Raw genomic sequence first — 20,691 nt, forward strand, 5'->3', positions numbered from 1 at the left:
AACGACAACAACTTCCATTCATTGATTTCTACTGGATAGGTCCAGCCACTAATTAGATTTGTTTGCTGGTGAGGACTGTAAATGTTTTATTTATTTGCTTAATCTGACTGCTGTACAGGAAAGGGAACGGTGTGTTAATACAGCCCAAAGCTCCAAAACGTTTTACCACTAGATGCTGCTGTCACTCCATTAAAATGGGAGTAAAATTCAATGGACATTGCTTCCATATGTATGGTTACATTAACCTCATCTAATGCTTTTGACTGCATCCAATGTGTTTCATTAAACAGCCTTATTTGAGCTTGTATTTGACCATTGCTTTTTTTTTTTTTTTTACTCTATGGAAGTCCTAGAGAAATGCAAGATAACTCATGGGTTTAAGTTCAGAAATGAGTTGATTTTATTTTTTCTTACAGATAGCCATCTCCTTTGAATTATTTACAATATGTAAACAACTGAAAACCTGATGTGAAATACAAAATACATCCTTGTCCACACTGCTTTTTTTCAGCTTTAAATCAAGCAATATCTGCAGGATGAATGGCCTCAGTAAGATGGCTACAAAGAATGTCTTGAGTGATGTAGTGAGAATCAAAGCATAACATGTGAATGAATAAAATCCCACCATGATTAACAGACCCACTATCTAAAAAAAACAAAAAATGTATCCTTCTCTAAAGACTATGGTAAGTGCAGCGAGTACATAAAAAACTGAGCTTGTCTGAACTTGATTTGATCTGAACTGTATAAAACTCAAATCTGTGTAAAAAACAGTATTACATTAACATATTATATATGAAAGTTTCAGTTTTTGTACAAATCAATTTTATGTAGACTTAAAAAAAATACAATGAATGATTCAGAAATGTATATTAAAAATTTTACATCCTCAGATGTAGCGAACTGGGCATCTGAGGAGTGCAAGTTTAATTTGTCTTTGCTTTGAGAAGAAGAAGAAGAAGAAGAAGACGACGAGGAAGAAGAAAATCACAAATTGTAGACCCCAGTCCAAAAGGATCCATGGTGGTGACCATAAAGGAATGACATCATAGTTCTGGTTAGGACACAGACGTGGTGGCGTTTGACTTAGTGTTGTCTGTTGTGGGTGAGGGGGCTTTGGGTGTTGGTGAACTTTTGTTGGTTGGAGGTGAATGCTGGGATTTAGGTGATTGTCCTGAGGTTTTGGGTACTGGAACCACAGAGGCCTCGTCTTCTGGCTCTTGCTGTGGTGCTGTGGCTAGAAAAAAGAAATCAAATGCTTATTATGATTTTTGCCAAGGAGAAATATTCACAAATGTAAAATGACTGGTTTGCAGACTGTGTTCTATGCATGTTGTTTTTGCATAAATTTGTGTGATACATTCATTCCCTACATTATATTATATTCATTCAGTCATTTAGCTTCAATCACTAGTAAAAAAATGGATCCATGGCAAAGCCCTGTACGAGGCTCCAGTTTATTGCAGGGCACCATGCCCCTGAATTCACACACATACTTATAGGCAATTTACAACTAATGACACATGGAGAACATTCCACTCAGACAGTAAACCAAGATCAAGATTAAACCAGGGACCAGGGACACGATACAATACCCTCTGCACTAACACAACGTTGGAATTTATATTTCTGTTCAAATTTTATGTCAAACGCTATGTGGTTAAAAATTTCTGCTTTGCTTTTATAACCATGACTTTCAAGTTTTTTTTAATAATAATAATAATATATATATATATATATATATATATATATATATATATATATATATGCCAATATATAAGGCATATATATATGCCAATCTGTGAACATTTTAAGTTACTTATCTTAGAAAAAAACAATATGTTAAGGTTATTATTTACATCAATAATGTTTATCTTGAAACACGTAGTTTTTAACATCCTATATTGTTAGAAAAGGATAGACTACAATTGTGATATGTTTCAGCACAAGATCAACACGTCTGGTATATTTCCTACCTGACTGCGTGCAGGATTTCATATGTTCAGGCCAGTGGGCTTGTTGACAAGGATAATCACAGTAGCTGGTATTCCAACAGCAGTAGAAAATGGCCTCCTTCTTACAGTTGGCACACCACTGCTTCTTCTTCGTTTCATCTACAGCCTGCTGTTTCTCCACCTCCATCTGCTTCTTTACCTCTGACACAAGCCTCTCCCTCTCTTGCTCCAAACTCTGCCTCATCTCAGCCATGGTAAGTTCTGGATGTAGACATACAGCACAATCATGTACAGTGACTGTCAAGGACACTCTTCTTACAGAAGAATGTGTGCATTTAAACATGTTTACAAGGACAAAATACCCAGATTATGTTTCATCTCAGAAAGCTCTTGTTGATGCAGCCATTGGAGCTTCTCAATCTCAATCCTCAACCTTCGTATCTGCATCACAGGATTAATGAAACATGGGTCATTAGAGAAGAACAATGGCTATTATTTGATTGTATGAAAAAAAAATTCACAACGGCATAAATGTAGATAAGTGCATCAGCAAAGCAAACCTCAGCAATAGTGTTTCCTGTTGTGCTTTTGGAAAGATCACTGTATATCTCTGTCATTGTTCCTTTAATAGCATCCATTATCTACAAAGAAAAAATCATGACTTTAGCTTGTCGGTAAAGTGTGCATTTGTATTTGTACTGAGGAGTTTATGGTTACTTACTTTAGAGGTGTACTTGCCAATGTCAGCTGCTACATCAGCAGAGGCAGGTGGGGTGAGGAAGTCTACAGCCAGGACTGAACTAGAGGATGCAGACAAGGTCTCCTTTTGGGGGACAGCTAATTTAAAAATTTCAAACACACACACACACACACACACACACACACACACACACACACACACACACACACACACACACACACACACACACACACACACACACACACACACACACACACACACACACACACACACACACACACACACACACACACACACACACACACACACACACACACACACACACACACACACACACACACACACACACACACACACGAAATGTTAAAAAAATGTACTCTAGAGGTTTAGATGCCATACTAAATGTTCTGTTCACTGATCTGCCTCTAATGCAATTCTCAAGGAAAGTAGAGTTTCCGATTCTGCAGCTGTGCCTGTGTTCACAAAGAAGCTCTGCAGCACAAAGAGTTCTCCCAAGTGGCACTTAACATTTCTAATTAAGAGTTTCCTCTATAAAACCCATTCACAACCCTGCTGATACAAACGTTTAATCCAAAATTTCTAGAACAGAAGAAGGCCTGGGTCCTATTTCTAAAAATCACAACAAGACGGCACATGCTCTGCTGCGACAGCACAACCTGTACTTTGTTTGATCCAGTTTTGTGACATGTGTATTATGACTGTTTATGTTTATGTTGTGTGTGTCAAACAAGTGCAGTGTTGTGGAAAAGAATTTCTCCTTTCGGGACAATAAAGTATAGTAAAGTAACATATTTCATGAAAGGATAGCATCAGTGTTTAGCATCCATGTAAAACTCAAATGAAAACCCAAAAAACTGCTCTTTATTTCATACATGAAAGCAATCATGTTCATGTGAAGTATATTTCTAGAAAAAAAAGGAATTAAAGTATAGTCTCCAATAGCAGAGAACACTGCAAAAATGCAAGTTACAATATTTTGTATATAGTCAAAATGATCTGGTATTTTCTATAATATGTTTACAAGACACCAAATCAAAGATTAGTAACCTAATTCTAAACATATTAAACTTTTTTTTTTAATATCAGAATTTCTTATTCTTATTCTATTTTTATAGATGTAGGTGTGTCTACCAACAAGAAAACTGTTTATAAATGTATAACTTGATCCATGGCACTCTGCCTCCATAATGTTTAAGTTTAGCGGTAAGAAAAGTGATGTAGAACGCATATTGTGTGACCCGCTATGACCAGTAGTAGGAGAAACGCCAACTGCCGACTTCTAAGTTGAATGACTGGCAACTAGAAGCAATAAATTTGCTGTATGTGTGAACATAGCTTTAATTTTGGGATTAACACTCCATCTTTGAAGAGTTACTACTAAGTAAGGGATAAGTTTCTTCAATGTAGACCCTGGGCTTGTATGTGTATAGCAACTAAAAATGTGAAGTGTAGTTATTTATGACAGAAAAATTATACGAAGAAAATAAAAATCTAGGAGTAAAATATCGGTTTATAACTTCTCAGAATTCACTCTAATCGCTCTTGGAGAGTATTAGGAGTTAATCCTAGGAATAAATGAACTGAATGAGGGTTTCAATTTAACTTGATCAACCGCAATAAAAAACATAAATTACAAAAATATAGGAGTATTTAATTTTTAGATGAACGCTTCCCATTTTAAATTGACACTCCGTTTCCTTGTGAACCAGCCAGGTGGAAGCCACTTGTAGCGTTATAATTCTTTGTGAATGTGTCCTTGGATTTTTCTTTCAGTTTACATACTAACCTGGATGCTTTGTGTGTATATATATATATATATATATATATATATATATATATATATATATATATATATATATATATATATATATATATATATAGTAGTGTTTACTGTAAGGTTTGTGCCACAGACTTTTATCTCAGATGAAAGCAAATGTTTCAGTCACCTTTTACAGACTGCCTAGTCTGGTAGCGGGTGCTGCCATTGTTGGAATTTGCTGGGCTTTGTGACTGCGAGCCATGTTGCTGCTTCGGAGCCTTTTGCAGATGCCACTTCGGTGAAGATGTCTGGATCTTATTTCCATTCTGGTTCCAAACCACAGATGCCTGGCCGGACTGTGCTGTCTCCTTTGGCAGCAGAGGGCGTTGTTTCTTTACCACAGCAGATGTAGAGGAATTTGTTGCAGAAGCAGTTGCTGGTGCAGAGGTGGTACTGGCAGAAGTGAGAGGTGGGGTGGAAGTAGTGTTTGGTGGCTTGGAGACGGGCTGGGTTGAATCTCTTGTGCTGGGTTTAGAGGATGAAGCAGAGGGTACTGTGGAGGGAGAGACTGATGGGCTGGAAGCAGCTGGAGCCTTTCCTAAGTAGAGATATAGTGATAAAAATAAGTATTATTGCTTTGATTATTATTACAATTAGAATAGAAAAAAGTACATTTTCAAAATGTGAATTGTCATTATTGGAAGGAATACAATTTTCATAACCTTTTTATTACAATCAGCTTTGTTAACAGCATAGGTTTTATTAAGATTTTTATCTGCCGTGTCAATGCAGGCACACACACACACACACACACACACACACACACACACACACACACACACACACACACACACACACACACACACACACACACACACACACACACACACACACACACACACACACACACACACACACACACACACATTGAAAAGAGATGGCACCTTCAGTTTTGATGACTGTGTTGTCTTTGGTTATGGAGTTGGAGATTGATGAAGTCTCTCTCTTTGGTTTCTTCCTGTCTCTTCCTCCCTGCTCCTCACCAAGGTCAATCACTAGTTCTCTTTCAGAGTCTGAATCTGCATCCACAGCTCCAGCCTTGCCCTCATGGCCAACCAAAGGTCTCTCTTTTTGGGACTGTGTCTGCTGGTTTGTCCTGAGCTTTTCCTGGGGTTCCTTCTCTGAAACACCACAAGCTTTCTTTTTGAGGGGGGGATCTGGGGCCACTTTCTCAGTTATGTTTTCTGACTGGTTCTTATTGTTTTGTGGTTGTGAAGATGTAGGTCTGAGTCTTTTTTTGCTTTTAAAGGTAGCTTCCTCATGGTCTTCATTCTTTGTGGCATTTTTCAGCTCCTGTTCCTCTTCACTTGCATACTCGCTGTCGCTGGTATCAGACTTGTCAGAATCATCAGAATCACTGTGATCCACACCAGGGTACACATCTTCAGTGATTTCATCAATGCCTACACACAGTATAAGTAGTTACACAATGTATGTACCTCTAAGAATGAATGTGTGTGATATATATTAAGATGTATTATGAGATGTTGTGTGTGTCATACCTAGTTGGGCCTTGCAGCTCTCTATGGTCTTATCCAAACTTCTAGTGGGTTTCTTTGGGGAGGTAAGGAGTACAGATGGGCCTTGCTGCTGCTGTACAGCCTCACTCAGCTCCTTTAGGTCCATTTCTGCCTTTATGCGATCTGAGAGCACAATACCAGACCTCAAATAAAATGACTTTAAATATAATTGAAAGCTCTAAAAATTAAGAACATTCCTAAAAGGGCATTGACTTTTGACATTTCCCACTTCAAGTCTGTTTTATTCGTGTTGGGCTTTTTACAATACACAAAGAAGCTTTAATGAAATCTAAGTGCATAGGCTGAGTGAAAACATCCTTAAGATGACTGGACATACAAAGCTCACCAAGATTTAGGTTGAGGATGCTGGCTGCGTTTTGCATTCGCTCCTGTTTAAGAGGTGTTGATGGGATAGGTTTTGGGCTACCTGTGATCTTCAGACCTGCTGGCGAGGCTGTAACGCACAATTAAATGTCTGTATATATTCCATACAAAAAGTATGAAGTGTTTGTATATATTCCATACAAAACGTATGATGTGTGGGAGACAATGGTATCGATTCATTAAGGTTGTGATACATGTATCAATTCATTATATGTAAGGTTGTGTACCTGTGCAATCCATGGAGTCTTCTCCTGTACTGTAGTGGCTAGATGGGATTCGTGTTCCTTTCTCTGATGCATCCTGCTCAAGGTCTGATCCAGTATGTACTGAGGAATTGGTGCTCATTGGAGACCTGGGCATGTCACTGATCCTTTGTCCCACACTCTTTCCCAGGGGTGCTCTGGGAGATGCAGTCATGTCAAAGTTAAACTTGATCTTGTCCTGTTTCTCTGGCATGACTGTGCCTTTCTTGGGGTTACTTGGGTCCAGCAGCATCTGGAACAGGTTGTTTGGTGTATATGGTGTTCTGAATGTGGCATAATTAAACACGCCATGTTTCTTGCGTACATTTTCCACATAAACTTCCATCTCTTGCATTGCACTGTTGAAGATGCTCTTAGTCTTCTTTACAGAGAAGGGAATCTCTTTTGACATGAGGTAGCAGTTGTTAATGGGCACCCAGGCTCTGAAAAAAAAAAAAGAAAACTCAATGTAGTGACTATATATATATAAACCCAATCCTAGGCTCAATCCTTTTTCTAGGCCTGAAATGTCTTTTCAGAGACATTTCCACTCAACAAACACTGTCGTCACTCTCTAAACTGGACATGCAAATAAAGTTATATCTTGCCAAATCAGGTGTGGATTAACCTCATGCAAGCTCACCTGTCATGTTGGCCAAAGAAGCGAGCATCTACCTGGCCATCTTTGTCCCTCAGAGCTTTTGCAGGCCAGAAAGGGAAACCTTTCAGCTTAGCCCAAACCAGTGGATGGGGGTGAGACTGCATACAACAAAACAAGTATATGTTCATATCTTAGTATGCATTCAGTATTAAACTGGCCATTATCTCAAGATCAATGATATCAATCATTTTATGTTATGAATTTGATCTACTCACACATGGTTCACAGAACCAATTGTCTCTCTTTTGGCAAGCTGACAGGTAACACTCTGGACAAACTTCAATTTCATTCATCTGCAGAAGGAAACCAGACAAGGTTTTTCATTGCAAGTGCTGCTAACATCCCAAGAAAAACTACACATCTAATAAGGTTTTAGTACACCAGACCCTAAGTATAAAACTCACCTCATGTTCACAGATCTTGACAATAACCTTTGCTGTTGCAGTAAGTTTATGATTCCCTGCACAAGACCCAGAAACAGTCAAAAACAAACCACATAGCGTTTTAAATGTGATATTTTAAAATGACAACTAACCTCCATTATAAATAATACAGTTATGTAAGATCCATTTCACATCTGCCAAAAATGCCTCGGTGCAGCCATACATCTTCTTTTTGATATTCTGTGACAAGGACAAAGCACTGCTCAGTCTTCTTGGGGTAAGTCATTCAGAGTGTATATATTTTTTTTAATTGCATGACTACAATCAAATGGAGTGACAGTTATGATTTACCTTCTCTAAGGTGCACAGGTCCATTGGGTTGAAAATGTACTCTGCGTAGTCAGGATGCTGCTCCAGAGAAACTGGTTTCTGAAATGGCTCTGTCTACACAGTGTGAAATTTGGGCATGATTATTAACTACATTTGATCTGTAGTATGTCTGAGAAAACCCAAAATTATATAATTTATATATGGATTACAATAATATAATACATAGCAATGGACACTGAATTTGCGGTAGGTTTTATTTAGACAAATGCAATATTATTCAAAATAAATATTTAATCATGAAAAATGTGACTTAAATTTAAGGGAGAAAAAGAACCATTACCCCAGGCTGCTTCATTTTCTGCAGGGCAAACTTCAACAGGTAGGATAGCTGTTCCAGATTCAGCATTGTCATAGCTTTGCTTTGAGTCTCAATGCACTCTGCGACTGTTATTTTCTGAAACAAACGCATTATGAGTTATACAATACATTTCATAGCATGTTGTAGGGATGACATTTTATTTTAAGCTGAAACCTGCTGTAAAAAACTAGTTCACTGATGAAAGGTTTGTGGTTTTTATTGTTTCTTTAGTAAATTTCTCCCTAGGTCAAAAGCCCAAGGAAAAACTAAAAGGCTAAATATCTACCTTATAAAACCTGGCTTTGTTGGGGGACAATAGCAGCTCTTAACATGCTCTGAATGCTTACAATGAGAAAAGGTGCTTTTGTTCACGTTGTTGGCTCTTTACTGAAGTCCATAGTAATACCACTGTCGAATCCTACATTACAAGCCTTCCTCCAAATCCAATACCTCACATTCATCTAGCAGTTACCTCACATTCTGGACAGACCCAGTCGCCTTCAGGCTCAGCAGCCAGTTTGAGGCACTTGGCATGGTACACACGTGGGCAGAACTCACAGCAGAGCACCTGGCCCTCACGGTGGCACATCCAGCAATAGAAGTCATTCCTCCCATCCTGTGGCACAACATCAACAGGGTCTGCGATGAGTGCAGGCTGCTTGACATAGTAAAATGGACCATGTCTTAGCTCACACTGAAATGCAGGCAAGAGAGACAGAAGCAGCGGTCAAAAATACACACCACGGCACTGCAGGCAAGAGGAGCAGCAAGGCTTTGCAAATCAACAGAGCACAACCACAGGAGATCACTAAAGGTGGTGGGAATAAGCAAGGGGCAGGAACCCTCATGCTGGAGAGATGTAAGGAGGATTTTCCTCAAGCCTTTTTAGACTACTGTGAAATTATTTAGTATAGCACATGCTCAAAACACAAATTCTGCCTCTCCAGGAGGAGGGTTGATTACTGATTGACAAAGCCACAGATACCAAGCACAGGTACTGATTGCTGAGCACTAATAGGGCCAAACAACTGCAATCAATCTGCAAAATGGGTTGCAAACTCAAAAAAATTAAACATGATTCACGAATAAGATGAATTTATTTTTTAATTATCAGAGTAATTTTAATATCATGTTATTATACTGTATATTAGGCTTTGAACCCCTCACAGAGTCCTATATGGAAATTATTTAAAAAGACGTGTTAGAGATTTTTTTTTTAGGGAGAATGTTAAAAAGCTCCATGGTGAATTGGCCAAGAAAGTGTTTTTCTGTCAGAGTGAATTTACAGTAGAACCTGTTTAAGAAGTTGTGTAGCCATAACTATTCAAATATTAATTGAGGGGTTCATTTCTAAGTGTTTTTTCTGCCTTCTGCACTTCTGCATCTGGTATCGTGCATGGAGATTATAAAAACTATATACAGAATACCAAGGCAACAATACAAGCAATGCAGCACACAAAATATACTGAAGCACCAGGAATACTATTAATAGTTAAAATCTACTGCAAAGGCAAACCGAGTGTCTTAGGCTTAGACTTGAGAGAGCAAAGGTCATCACATCCAGTCATGGAGGGCCAGAGTCCAGCACTGTTTGGTGATTTCCCAGCACTAAGACACCTCCTATGCATTCTAATTAACTGGGCTTTAAATAAGGTCTTTTAGAAATCACTAAACTATGCTGCCCCCAAGCTCAGCCATAATCGCACTGATGACCCTTGATCTAAATAGTGCAAATCAAAAGAAAATACAGGGCTAAATTCTACTAAAATCCCTAAGGAATTGGCCATGGCATTAAGAGGAAAGCTTTCCCAAGCCATAATAAAATGATGGTAGCACAACTATATCACATGGGTTGCTAAAAATGTAAAAGTACATAAGAGAGATTTGCTTACACACTCTGGGTGCAAGAGTTGCTTCTCAAGATGCATAAACAAATTCAAACACACTATCTTGCTGTCACTCAGCATTAAAATTCAATAAGCTTTACAGATTTATCATATTTGAATTTTAAAAAAATATATATGTAAGATGGGGCCCTACCTGATCCTTATTGTTGCCAGTAGCCAAGCCAGGTTTCTTTTTCTTCTTGACACTGGGAGATGTGTCAGATGGTGAATGGCCATTAGAGGAGTGAGGAGGACTGGGTGCTTTTCGTTTGTGACAAGCCAGTGTTGCTTCTGCTGGTCCTACATCAAAAACTGTGCAATATAATGATAGAGACATCTTTAATGAGGACAATTGACAAAGCAGTTAAAAAGAAGGAGAGAAATAGAGAGATTCTCCCAGTCCACCGTCTCAGGCCTATTAGTATGACCTTATTTGCCTGAAACTAGGTCAGTTTTTGATGAAGCAAAACATGCAAACATGCATATGTTTTTATGGGGTGTTGCCACTATCCACCTATTTCCAACCCAAAGCAATAGAAAAATTGACTAAAATAAACTACAAACTCACACACCGTTCCTCTAAACCACTGATATCAAATATCTACATTACCTTTTGGTGGTATCGATACTTCCATCCCCTCGACCACAGAAGAAACGGTCTTGATTTCCTCCTCAGCCAAGCTGATGTAAGAAATAATCAATACACAGGGGAGAAGAAAGAACTGTAAATGTGGAAGTCTCATAAGGTTTGCTACTAAGACAAAACCTAAGGTGATGCAATCAAAACCCTACCACCTAACCAGTCCATCTCACAATAGGACTGGTCCTCAAAATGTCATCTTTGAATATGACTGGGTAAGAACATCAGCATATATGTGAGCTGTTTCTAAATTTTTGTCTGTTTAACTGGCTAGATGATGATGTACAGATGATGCTATTCTTTGGTGACTAGTAATTGTCTCCTCTGAGCCTGGAGTTTTTATAAGGATTCCAAATGTCTCCTCAGCAACCTGTGGTGCCAAAGCTGTCTTATAAACACCTTAGTCCCTCTAGAAAAAACCACCAAGAGGGTGTGTATTAAAAACAGTCTCTTAAATTTAAACAGGAGTGCTGAATAATATCAGCGCCTGTCAGCCACTTCTATTAGTCCCACATAATCACATTACCTGCAAGTACTGTTTGTTGATTCATTTTCACAATCCTGTTGAGTCAGTATTAAAATGAGGTTTGGTTATATCTCAGAAAGCACCTTTAGTTGTTCTACTAAAAAAGAAGTGTAATGATAAAGCATTGTGGCCGATACTCTATCATTTGTTAGCTTTGTCCTGCCACCACAGGAAAAGCCACTGTGGTCAGATCAACCACAGTCGGTGGAGATTGAAGAAGGTAAAGAAAAGAACGTTTCTTGTGATGGTATGGTTAAAAAAACAAACGAGGTGGAGGTGGATCACATGGTAGATTAAGGCCTGTAATACAGCTGGAAATCCTTCTTGTTCTCTCACCATTACTACATCAGCTAAAAATAATTCAAATGCTTTCCCCCACCCACTTCATGACCTGATTGCAAGTGAAAACTATATGAATATATCTGTCTTAGCAATAAAACATTTTTATTAAATAGTAAAAATATTCTGATGTGTTTGAGAAAGTGTGCCATGAAGCCTTGAGGGAATTTGAGTCTGTGTCAACACGTTCCCTTTGTTTTAAAACTGTGTATAGCAGTAATGGCCAAAGAGAATCTGAAGTATATTTATGCATCTCAGTCATCATCCATGCATCTATTACATTCCAGTAGACAACAGACTAATGGAAAAGGTCAACAGAGTTGGCAAGGCAAATCAGGCATAATGCATTACCCATGCCAAGGAGTAAAACTCACCTGATCACTAGCAGGCCTCAACTGTCCAGCTCTTGTGCAATATGTTGTCAGACAATAGTACTACCAACAAAGTGGAATTTTGTTGTTGTGGTTTGTGTTTATCACAAAGTGTGATCCTGAAATGTCTAAGTGTAAAAAAATCATGTCTTAGCAAATCCTGTAGGCTAGTTTATGAGAGCCTGGTAGAAGTGCCACCAATATTTCACTTTTGGCAATGGCACCACTTTTGCAGCCTCAGCCTTAGTTTATCCATCAAGATTTTCACTCCCTTCTTGAGAAACGTGTGACGTGGTCAGAAAGTCCACCAGGTGTGCCACCAGGATGGCTCAAGGAAGGACCTAGACGAAGATATTGTCAAATAGGAAACCCAGTCCTAGAACTGATCCACAGGCTTGTTAAGGACATGTTCATTGTCGAAAACCAAAACACCACATGGCCTTCATTCAGTGACCTCCACAAATGGAACACACAAAAAAGGGCAAGATCTTCTAGAATGTTCTATGGAGCCAAACGCCTACACTCATGTCAGTAAAGGCCATCCGATCCGCAAGACCGTCACAGAGAAGAAATGGGGAGAAAGGCAGCTGTGAATGTGGAGATAACTGGTCAGAGAATGAGTAAGCCAAGGTCTTTTTTCCCTCTCTCTTTCTCCGTTTCTTGCTCTGTCTGCACACAGGAAATGAGAAAGGCTGCTGCTTCCCCTCCCCCAGCGCTGTGCTGAACATCCCCTCCCCCTTCCCTCAAGGCCTGATCCTGCACGTCCATGCCACAAGAGCTTTACAGTAAACAGGCAGCATGAAAAAAACATCAGTATAGCCAACAATCAAGCGTTATGCCAAGTGAAAAATATGAAGCAGTTGAAAAGCAAATCTGTAAGTGAATCCAAAGGTGGTTAGATAAACTATAACCTAAAAGCTCTCACCAAACAGATTCTGTGTAGTGAGTAATGAAGATGTAATGTCTGACAAACAAATATGAGAGTATATAAAAGCTCATCAGAGAATCCAGCTCCCACGTTATTTTTATATTTTGTAACCATTTCCTTTTTACGTTCAAGAACATTAAAACCCCAACTGTGGTTTGTTTCCTCTGTAGAAAAACCCCCACTAAAAAAATCCTGTTTCCTTGTGAGAAGCAAGACATCTGCTGTCCCAAACAGCATAGAAGATGAAACTCAAACTACATCTCACATTTAAAACAACACTTTCGGTTTTTGACCAATTTATATAAAGAACAAATGTCTTGAAACAAACCATGCAAACAGCAAATGACCAAAAATGCGCAATCATACCTTTTGTTAATGAACAAAACTGACACATTCTTCATTTGATGACCTTTGCTTTGGAATCAAAGGATGGTTGTGAAATTTTCCACAACATGCCTTTCTATGTGCTGTTCAGGTTCTGTCTCCCTCTCAGCGCGGCAAGACACTTGCATAAGATTGTCTGATTGGTCGGTGGGGTAGGTGCCATTCTATTGCCTATTTATCGTTCATTCACTCATATAAGAACCAGCAGAAATGCACTGATTCCTTGGGGAAGCTAACCTCATTATCTGATGCTCTAATCTTTATAAATCAGAGACAGTTTTCTTCTTTTTTTTAAACATTAACAAAAGCTCATTTTAATCATATATCCGAAGTCTAAAAAGAACAAACGGGTACTGAGAACTCTTATGGCTTTCCACCATCAAGACAAAGGCTTAAAGAAAATATCTTAAGACGTATGATTCAGTCAACCTCTACATACATAAGGACAATGTCTTCAAAAAAAAAGGGATGGATCACTAAGTCAAATGCTATGACTGTTTGCTTTTGGGGCAGGGTACTGTGAGTGTGTCCATATAAACAACAATATATATGATTTACATAATGGTGACTCTCTGCCCTTTTCATGTAGACAAGTGAGTATGTAATGGTTCTATGAGTTGCTAAAATGAGAATGTATCATTTTTGCTGACCCACTCATACGCCTGGTTGTGACAGATGCTGAACATGGTGTTCATTACATGCTCAGGGAGAAATAACTAATACTTAATACTTTCCTGCATTCTTTTGTAATACAACAATCCTTAAAAACAGCAGGTCATTATCAACTCCACTGATATGATGTAGTAGAGCATGTATGAAATGCATGCGCATTACAGGTTTGAGTCCAGAGTCCACAATAACAACACAGGAATTTTGTAGAATGGTTGATTAGACAATAATAGATGTGAATTGACATGTTAGATTCGCAGAAGAGGGGCACTGACAACAGCTTCTGTGTAATGTGCCACTAGTTTCTGTGCCAGGCTCAGCAGACATACAGACAATGGGCCAGGCAGTCATCTTACAAAAGATTTACACCAGTCTCCCCTCCCCCATCCTACAATCCTATTTTCTCCCTATTACTGTCAGGAGGATGTGGTGGTGGTGGGGTATTGGTGGCAAATGGGGAAAAGAGGGCCTTGCTCCCACTCCAACCCAAGTTCCCTGGCAGTGCAACATTTGACTGCCATTTGTTTGCCGTTTCAGCAATGAGTAATGGCTGCCTGAGTTTGCTCTGCAGTCATGTGACATGCCCAGGCCAAAGCTCAAAACACCAAAGAGAGTAAAGCCTGTCTTTCCTCCTTTGGCTGCCGCCGCCGCCGCCTCCTCCTCCTCCGCCTCCCCCCTTCACCCCCCTTCTCCTCCTCCCCCTTTCATTCCCTCCCCCTTTTGCCCTGTTTTCAGTATGAGAGGCCTTCCCAGGCCTTTAATGCAGACTGAAAATAAGTGAAAATGAACAGTGTTAACAGTCAATGGAAGTATTGAAAGGACAGTATAGAGGAGAATAAAACCGAAAGCTTACCTCTGTGGCTGCATGGCTGAAAAGTGTAATGTCAATACTTATGAAACATGGAGGACAGTCTCAGCCTTTAGACAAGGGAGGGCTCGTCTCTGAACACTCAGCGCTGGAGGCCTGTGTGTGATCAGAGGCGAGTCGTGACTGGCTACCCTCCCACTGACAGCATGTAAAGCCACAGCTGATTGGTCAAATGGCTTCCTGAGTAATTATCTTTGTTCAGCATTGCCAGGAGCACTCCACAGGAGTAAGACCACAAGGAAAGAGACAACTAGGCCTCGGTTGTTTAAAACGCACACTGAAACGGCCATCTATGAAACAAAACTGATCAAGAGACATATACTATATATAAATACTATATACTACTCTGCAAGTGTTGAAGATATGGCTTGTAATTTTCACGGACGCCATGTTATACGTGTTTGGGAAATCCCCCATAATAAACACACCCAGTGCCTTATAAGAAATTTGATACATAGTGAAATAGAGAACATGGAATAGAGAATTGTCTCTAGTTCACCAAATGTGATGACCAAACAATTTTGGTGTCCTTGTAATATACTCACAAATACCTTTATATATAAACATATACATTCAACATTAGCTATAAAATTTGGTGTAAGGCCTTGATTTAACTAGATACAGTTTGTTTAAATGACGGATTGTATACAATTCTATGCTTTCTATTTTATTGCCTATAAGATAACATCAACCTTAATCAGAAAGGGGAAAATGTTCACAAAGATCAGAAGCTCGGAGAGGTTCAGTGACAGGTTAAACATAGTACCAGAAAACCAGAGCCACTGTATACAGCCCCTACTGATTTATTTCAGTGTTATGTGGTTCTATCAAGCTTCAGAAGTGTGAATTGGTGTTAAATTTTACTTATCTATGCTTCCTGGTATTGATGGAGTACATTCATGAAGTATTCTAGTAGGCCTCAAAATGGATGCACACATAGTACACATAACTCACCCAATGCTGATCCCTAGTGGACAAATAGAGAATGAACATTTGGTTAGATTTATTAAAGGCAATTAAAAAAATCAATTTATGCTTGTTTTCTGTACAATGAATGCACTAGAATGCCACAATGCATTTTAAAATTCAAGATTTTAAAACTCCTTCAAAGTTTGAACTATTTTACATATATTTTACCAAGCAAAATGTTCATATATTCATGTGTAAATAAATATAATTTGTATATATTATGTTAGCGTAATGGGATGATTTTCTAGAGCCATTGATGCTGTAGCCTGAAGTAATACAACATTTTATTTATTTAATCTATATAATTGTATGTTTGCTGAATTAGTTAAAAATCACCTGGTGAAGAGAGAGAGAGAGAGAGAGAGAGAGAGAGAGAGAGAGAGAGAGAGAGAGAGAGAGAGAGAGAGAGAGAGGTGGAGGTGCAGGAGCTGATAAGGTCTGTTGGTGGGAAGAGTGCTCAGTGTGACAGGAAGGAAAGTTGAATATGCGGTTATCTACAACTGTCTCTGAACGCCACACATAGAGGTAGGGCTTGTATCCAAATATATAATAATTGTAGGCCTGCATGAGTTTATATATAGAAACATTTTATTTGATTGTACAGATCTTTTATAAAGGGACATTATATTCAAAATAGAATCTTAAACTTTAATATTGATAGATTGTCAATATATATTTAATATTAGTATAGATATATATGTTATATTATATTTTTACTGTGATCTTGATATTTAATAGAAAAACAAGTAAAAATGAACAGAGACTAATTTTTTTAATTAAATTTGATTAATATTTGAATAAAAATGAAAAGTAATATTTCACTTACTGAACATTACATTTTTGTCTGTTCGGAAAGCCCTCACAATGCCCCCTGCAACAAATGCTGATCTAGGCTACACTCCTCCTGATGGAGGCTGGGGCTGGGCTGTAGTTTTTGGATCGTTCCTGTCCATCGGCTTCTCATACGCCTTCCCCAAATCCCTCACCATTTACTTCAAGGAAATCCAGGAGTATTTCTCCATCTCCTACAGTGAGATTGCATGGGTCTCCTCCATCATGCTTGCTACTATGTATGCTGGAGGTAATCTTTATTTATTTAGATGTGTACCATGAAGACGTTATACATTTTATGTAAATTCTGAGAGCCTTCGTTACAATCAAATGCTGGACCAAATATCCTAGTATGAAGTTTTGAAGTTATGAAATGTCATAGTATGAAGTTTTTACAAAAAGGAAACAAAAAGTGAGAGCACCTTGATCTCATACTTGCACACACCTGCCATCAAAAAAAAAAAAAAACCATGAGCATGTGAATGCTGTGCATGTAAAAGTGTTGAACTTGAGCCATTGCTAAACAGAATATGATATGAAAATCCAAGAATGCCCCACAGTTGCATAACTTGGCTACCCTGCTGTTTGTATGATCTTGCAACAAATGTTAAACAGACCCATTGAATTCTCAGAATTAAATTTAAAAGAAGTGACCACCTTTATGTGACTTTCTCATGACCCTTAACCCATTACATTCTTTGCAGGACCGGTGAGCAGCATACTTGTCAATCGTTATGGGAGCAGGCCAGTGGTCATAATTGGTGGTCTAATGGCTGGGGTCTCCATGATTGCTGCTTCTTTTGGCACAACCATCATGCATCTGTACTTATGCATAGGAGTCATTGGAGGTACTTTCAACAATCATTTGTCACTATTCTGGATAATGTTAGTAAAAAATCAAACACTTCCTGTATAAGAATATTTTCCTCTGGTTTGACATTTTCCAAAACATGTGAGCCTCCCCTTTGTGTGTTTATGGATACATGGGTACTGATAACAAACGTTCAAAGGGAGAACAGGACACTCTTCCCAAGTTCAGCCTGATATTTCAGTTCTTTTGCCAAGAAAATGCTTAAAGCATTAAATAATTTTCCTTTAGAAAAAAAAGACTTCATATTCATATATATTCAAATTCATATATTTATGAATATATTGTGTGGAAACAGTGTTGAAAAACAGAACGGTGGACAAACTGCTGTCCAAGCAGACTGTGTGCTTTTTAATCAAATATTATATTCCAGTACTTCAGTACTACCTCAGCATATCCTAGGCACACAAATTTTAAATAAAAATGTTTTCTATACCACCTGTATTAAAGTGTCTGTACTCTAAAACTCTAAAACAAACTTTATCACAAAATAACAGATCCTATGGCCTCCACAGTGCCATGACCTTATGACCTGTATATTATTTGCTCATGAGGCTTTTGCACAGTTCTTTTTATTCAAAGTATTCAAATTATGTAAACATCCCCAAATTTTTAGAATGACATCAAATAATGAAAGCCCTTTTCTTATTAATCACGAAGGAAATACAAGCAGAAACATGGTCTGAATGTTTCTCTTAGGTCTTGGCCTTGCCTTTAACCTGCAACCTGCGCTGACCATTATTGGGAAATACTTTCTTGTGAAACGACCCATAGCAAATGGTTTGGCCATGGCAGGAAGTCCAGTATTTTTGTCTACTCTGGCTCCACTCAACCAGTTTCTGTTTGACAACTTCGGCTGGCGAGGAAGTTTCTTCATCTTGGGAGCCATACTGCTCAACTGTTGTGTGGCAGGAGCACTGATGAGGCCTGTTAAGATAAGAAAGAAGCCATTGCAAAATCAAAACAGTGCTGGAACTGAAGCAGGAAAAGAGAATACTGATTCTCAGAAGGTTAGCTTAAGAACTAAAAGCCAACAGACAAAGGAGACCGGATGTACATCAAATGTGAACAAATTCATTGACCTGTCACTATTCAGACACCGTGGTTACCTTATATATCTTGTAGGGAATGTTGTGATGTTCTTTGGGTTCTTTGCTCCAGTTGTGTTCTTGGCACCCTATGCAAAGCACCAGGGGATTGATGAGTATTCTGCAGCTTTCCTGCTCTCTATTTTTGCCCTGGTAGACATGGTGGCTCGACCAGCAACTGGTCTAGTGGCCAACACAAAATGGATCCGGCCCAGGATTCAATACTTCTTCAGCTTTTCTGTGGCATATAATGGGTTGTGTCATCTGGCATGCCCCCTGTTGCCTGGGTATAAAGGTTTGGTAGTATATGCCATCTTCTTTGGCCTGGCCTTTGGAATGCTGTGTGCACTGCTTTTTGAGGTACTAATGGATTTGGTGGGAGCACAACGATTCTCCAGTGCAGTTGGACTAGCCACTATTATAGAATGTGCCCCTGTTCTTCTTGGGCCCCCAATTTCTGGTGAGTCACATGATTTTCATTGACCAGTTACATTGATTACTAGTCAACAAAAACAAAAGATTTTTGACCATGTTATGAATATGACTTGTGACTAATAGTTATATGCTTTTGACATCTTTAGGTGCTTTGGTGGACATCTTCATGGACTATAAATACATGTACTTTGCATGTGGCATGATGATGCTGGTAGCTGGACTTTTCCTCTTTGTTATGAATTTTTTTAACTACAGATGGTTGGAGCAGGAACAAAACAGGCAGAAGCAGGATGATCTGCAGATTGGTTCAGCCATAGAACTTGCTGCTATGGAGGAGGCAAATGATATCAAGCAAAACATCAAACTCAGTCAGAAAGAACAGTTGATGAATTGATGGAGCTAGCAGGGAAACAATGCTATGCACTTGGATTTTAAGCTGGAAATGAATCCATCCACATATTTACAGTAGATAAAATATCTATTTTGCTATAAACCCAAATACTGTAATATATACCTAATATTTGTCATGGAACATCTCCAGCCAGCATGCCCACAACACGTATTGTTAGTGCTCAAGTTGCATACCAACACCAGGAGTTCTACAAATTAAGCTCACCACTTAGTATTAAATGTTGCTCCATGAGCTTGCATTGCACACTTCGTTTCTAGCTTTCAACCATATTGACATTGTTTGTTTGTTTTGTTGCTCTTATCTATTCTCCTTGCCTTTTGATCTTCGGTTACTGATTCTCTGTTGCATAAGACCTCATGTGTCTAGGTTTTATTACGACAAAATTCAACTTAAACAAAACTTTAACAACTCCTTTCTGCTGTTCAGCAAACCCATGCTTTGCCTATCCATCAGCATAACACCATCAGTTACACACACTTGGCACAGTCACCATTTTATGATCTGTTTTAATCCATGTTTCAGGCTGTATTAAATAATCCCCTGGATGGTAGAATTATGTACAAAGAATCAGTTGAATTCCATTTATTGAAATAACACTACGGAATATGTTCAGCTTGCATGCTGGCTGCCGGCAGGAAAGGAATGGACAACAAGTAATTACAGTGTAATTAATCCTTCTGAACATTTTTCAAAACAAATTGCTATAGTGCAATGATTCTCTAACTCTTGTCTATTTGGTTGAATATTTTGCTTTTTTGAACACCAAAAGAAATGTACATGTTTTCTTAAAACTGTTGTGTTCTCAACCTTCTTCAATATGCTGACATGATGGAAGACATTAGGCATTAGGCAACACTGCAATTAGAACTGTTCCGTATGCCTCTGACCAGGTGCTAATATACTATATCATACTACTCCTGTGTTTATCTCTTGCCATTAACCCTAAGGAATTTGACAACTTTAGTTGGTAATTTATTATGAGGTCTAAGCACACTTGTAACCTTGCACTTTTTCCAGTTGCTCTCCATAGTTTCTCAGCCAAAGCAACATTGACCACAGCTTCAAGTCAAAACCAACTATGGTATTAACATTAGACATTATAAC

At 38.6% G+C, this 20,691-nt stretch overlaps 2 protein-coding genes across 10 annotated transcripts; one reads left to right on the forward strand and one right to left on the reverse strand.

Annotated features, from left to right (window-relative positions):
• Window positions 1–376: 376 nt before the first annotated feature.
• On the reverse strand, window positions 377–15,126 carry prkcbp1l (protein kinase C binding protein 1, like). 8 transcript variants are annotated; one of them, XM_047806985.1, is made up of 20 exons: window positions 14,970–15,126; window positions 10,870–10,940; window positions 10,414–10,559; window positions 8,846–9,067; window positions 8,356–8,469; window positions 8,037–8,129; window positions 7,838–7,925; window positions 7,707–7,762; window positions 7,518–7,595; window positions 7,285–7,400; window positions 6,627–7,084; window positions 6,362–6,469; window positions 5,998–6,138; window positions 5,380–5,898; window positions 4,623–5,033; window positions 2,677–2,792; window positions 2,516–2,596; window positions 2,318–2,396; window positions 1,977–2,216; window positions 377–1,237 (listed from the first exon to the last, which is right to left on the reverse strand). In XM_047806985.1, the coding sequence occupies exons 1-20, from the start codon at window positions 14,981–14,983 to the stop codon at window positions 1,059–1,061; spliced, it is 3,330 nt and encodes a 1,109-aa protein (XP_047662941.1). In that variant the 5' UTR covers window positions 14,984–15,126; the 3' UTR covers window positions 377–1,058. The 8 variants fall into 8 exon arrangements, with proteins under 8 accessions (XP_047662941.1, XP_027000660.1, XP_027000657.1 ...); XM_027144859.2 differs by having other exon boundaries at window positions 8,846–8,989; window positions 10,414–10,571; XM_027144856.2 differs by having other exon boundaries at window positions 10,414–10,571.
• slc16a7 (solute carrier family 16 member 7) lies at window positions 13,478–20,501 on the forward strand. 2 transcript variants are annotated; one of them, XM_027144861.2, is made up of 5 exons: window positions 13,478–13,599; window positions 16,810–17,034; window positions 17,489–17,632; window positions 18,352–19,200; window positions 19,322–20,501. In XM_027144861.2, exons 2-5 carry the CDS (start codon window positions 16,818–16,820, stop codon window positions 19,567–19,569), a joined length of 1,458 nt encoding a protein of 485 aa, XP_027000662.2. In that variant the 5' UTR covers window positions 13,478–13,599; window positions 16,810–16,817; the 3' UTR covers window positions 19,570–20,501. The 2 variants fall into 2 exon arrangements, with proteins under 2 accessions (XP_027000662.2, XP_027000661.2); XM_027144860.2 differs by lacking the exon at window positions 13,478–13,599 and adding an exon at window positions 16,323–16,478.
• The last annotated feature ends 190 nt before the right edge of the window (window positions 20,502–20,691 follow it).

This window comes from Tachysurus fulvidraco, chromosome 23, assembly GCF_022655615.1.
Source record: "Tachysurus fulvidraco isolate hzauxx_2018 chromosome 23, HZAU_PFXX_2.0, whole genome shotgun sequence".
Lineage (NCBI taxonomy): Eukaryota > Metazoa > Chordata > Actinopteri > Siluriformes > Bagridae > Tachysurus > Tachysurus fulvidraco.

Excerpts from the sequence above, each read along its gene's own strand:
- prkcbp1l (XM_027144855.2), bottom strand. The coding sequence starts at position 13,464 with ATGAAGAATGTGTCAGTTTTGTTCATTAACAAAAG. Across the intron at positions 10,941-13,429 it reads GTTTTGTTCATTAACAAAAG|CTTGGCTGAGGAGGAAATCA; the intron begins GTATGATTGCGC and ends TTCTTACATCAG. Across the intron at positions 7,401-7,517 it reads ATTGGTTCTGTGAACCATGT|TCTCACCCCCATCCACTGGT; the intron begins GTGAGTAGATCA and ends TGTTGTATGCAG.
- slc16a7 (XM_027144861.2), top strand. The coding sequence starts at position 16,818 with ATGCCCCCTGCAACAAATGCTGATCTAGGCTACACTCCTCCTGATGGA. Across the intron at positions 17,035-17,488 it reads TGCTACTATGTATGCTGGAG|GACCGGTGAGCAGCATACTT; the intron begins GTAATCTTTATT and ends CATTCTTTGCAG. Across the intron at positions 17,633-18,351 it reads ATGCATAGGAGTCATTGGAG|GTCTTGGCCTTGCCTTTAAC; the intron begins GTACTTTCAACA and ends TGTTTCTCTTAG.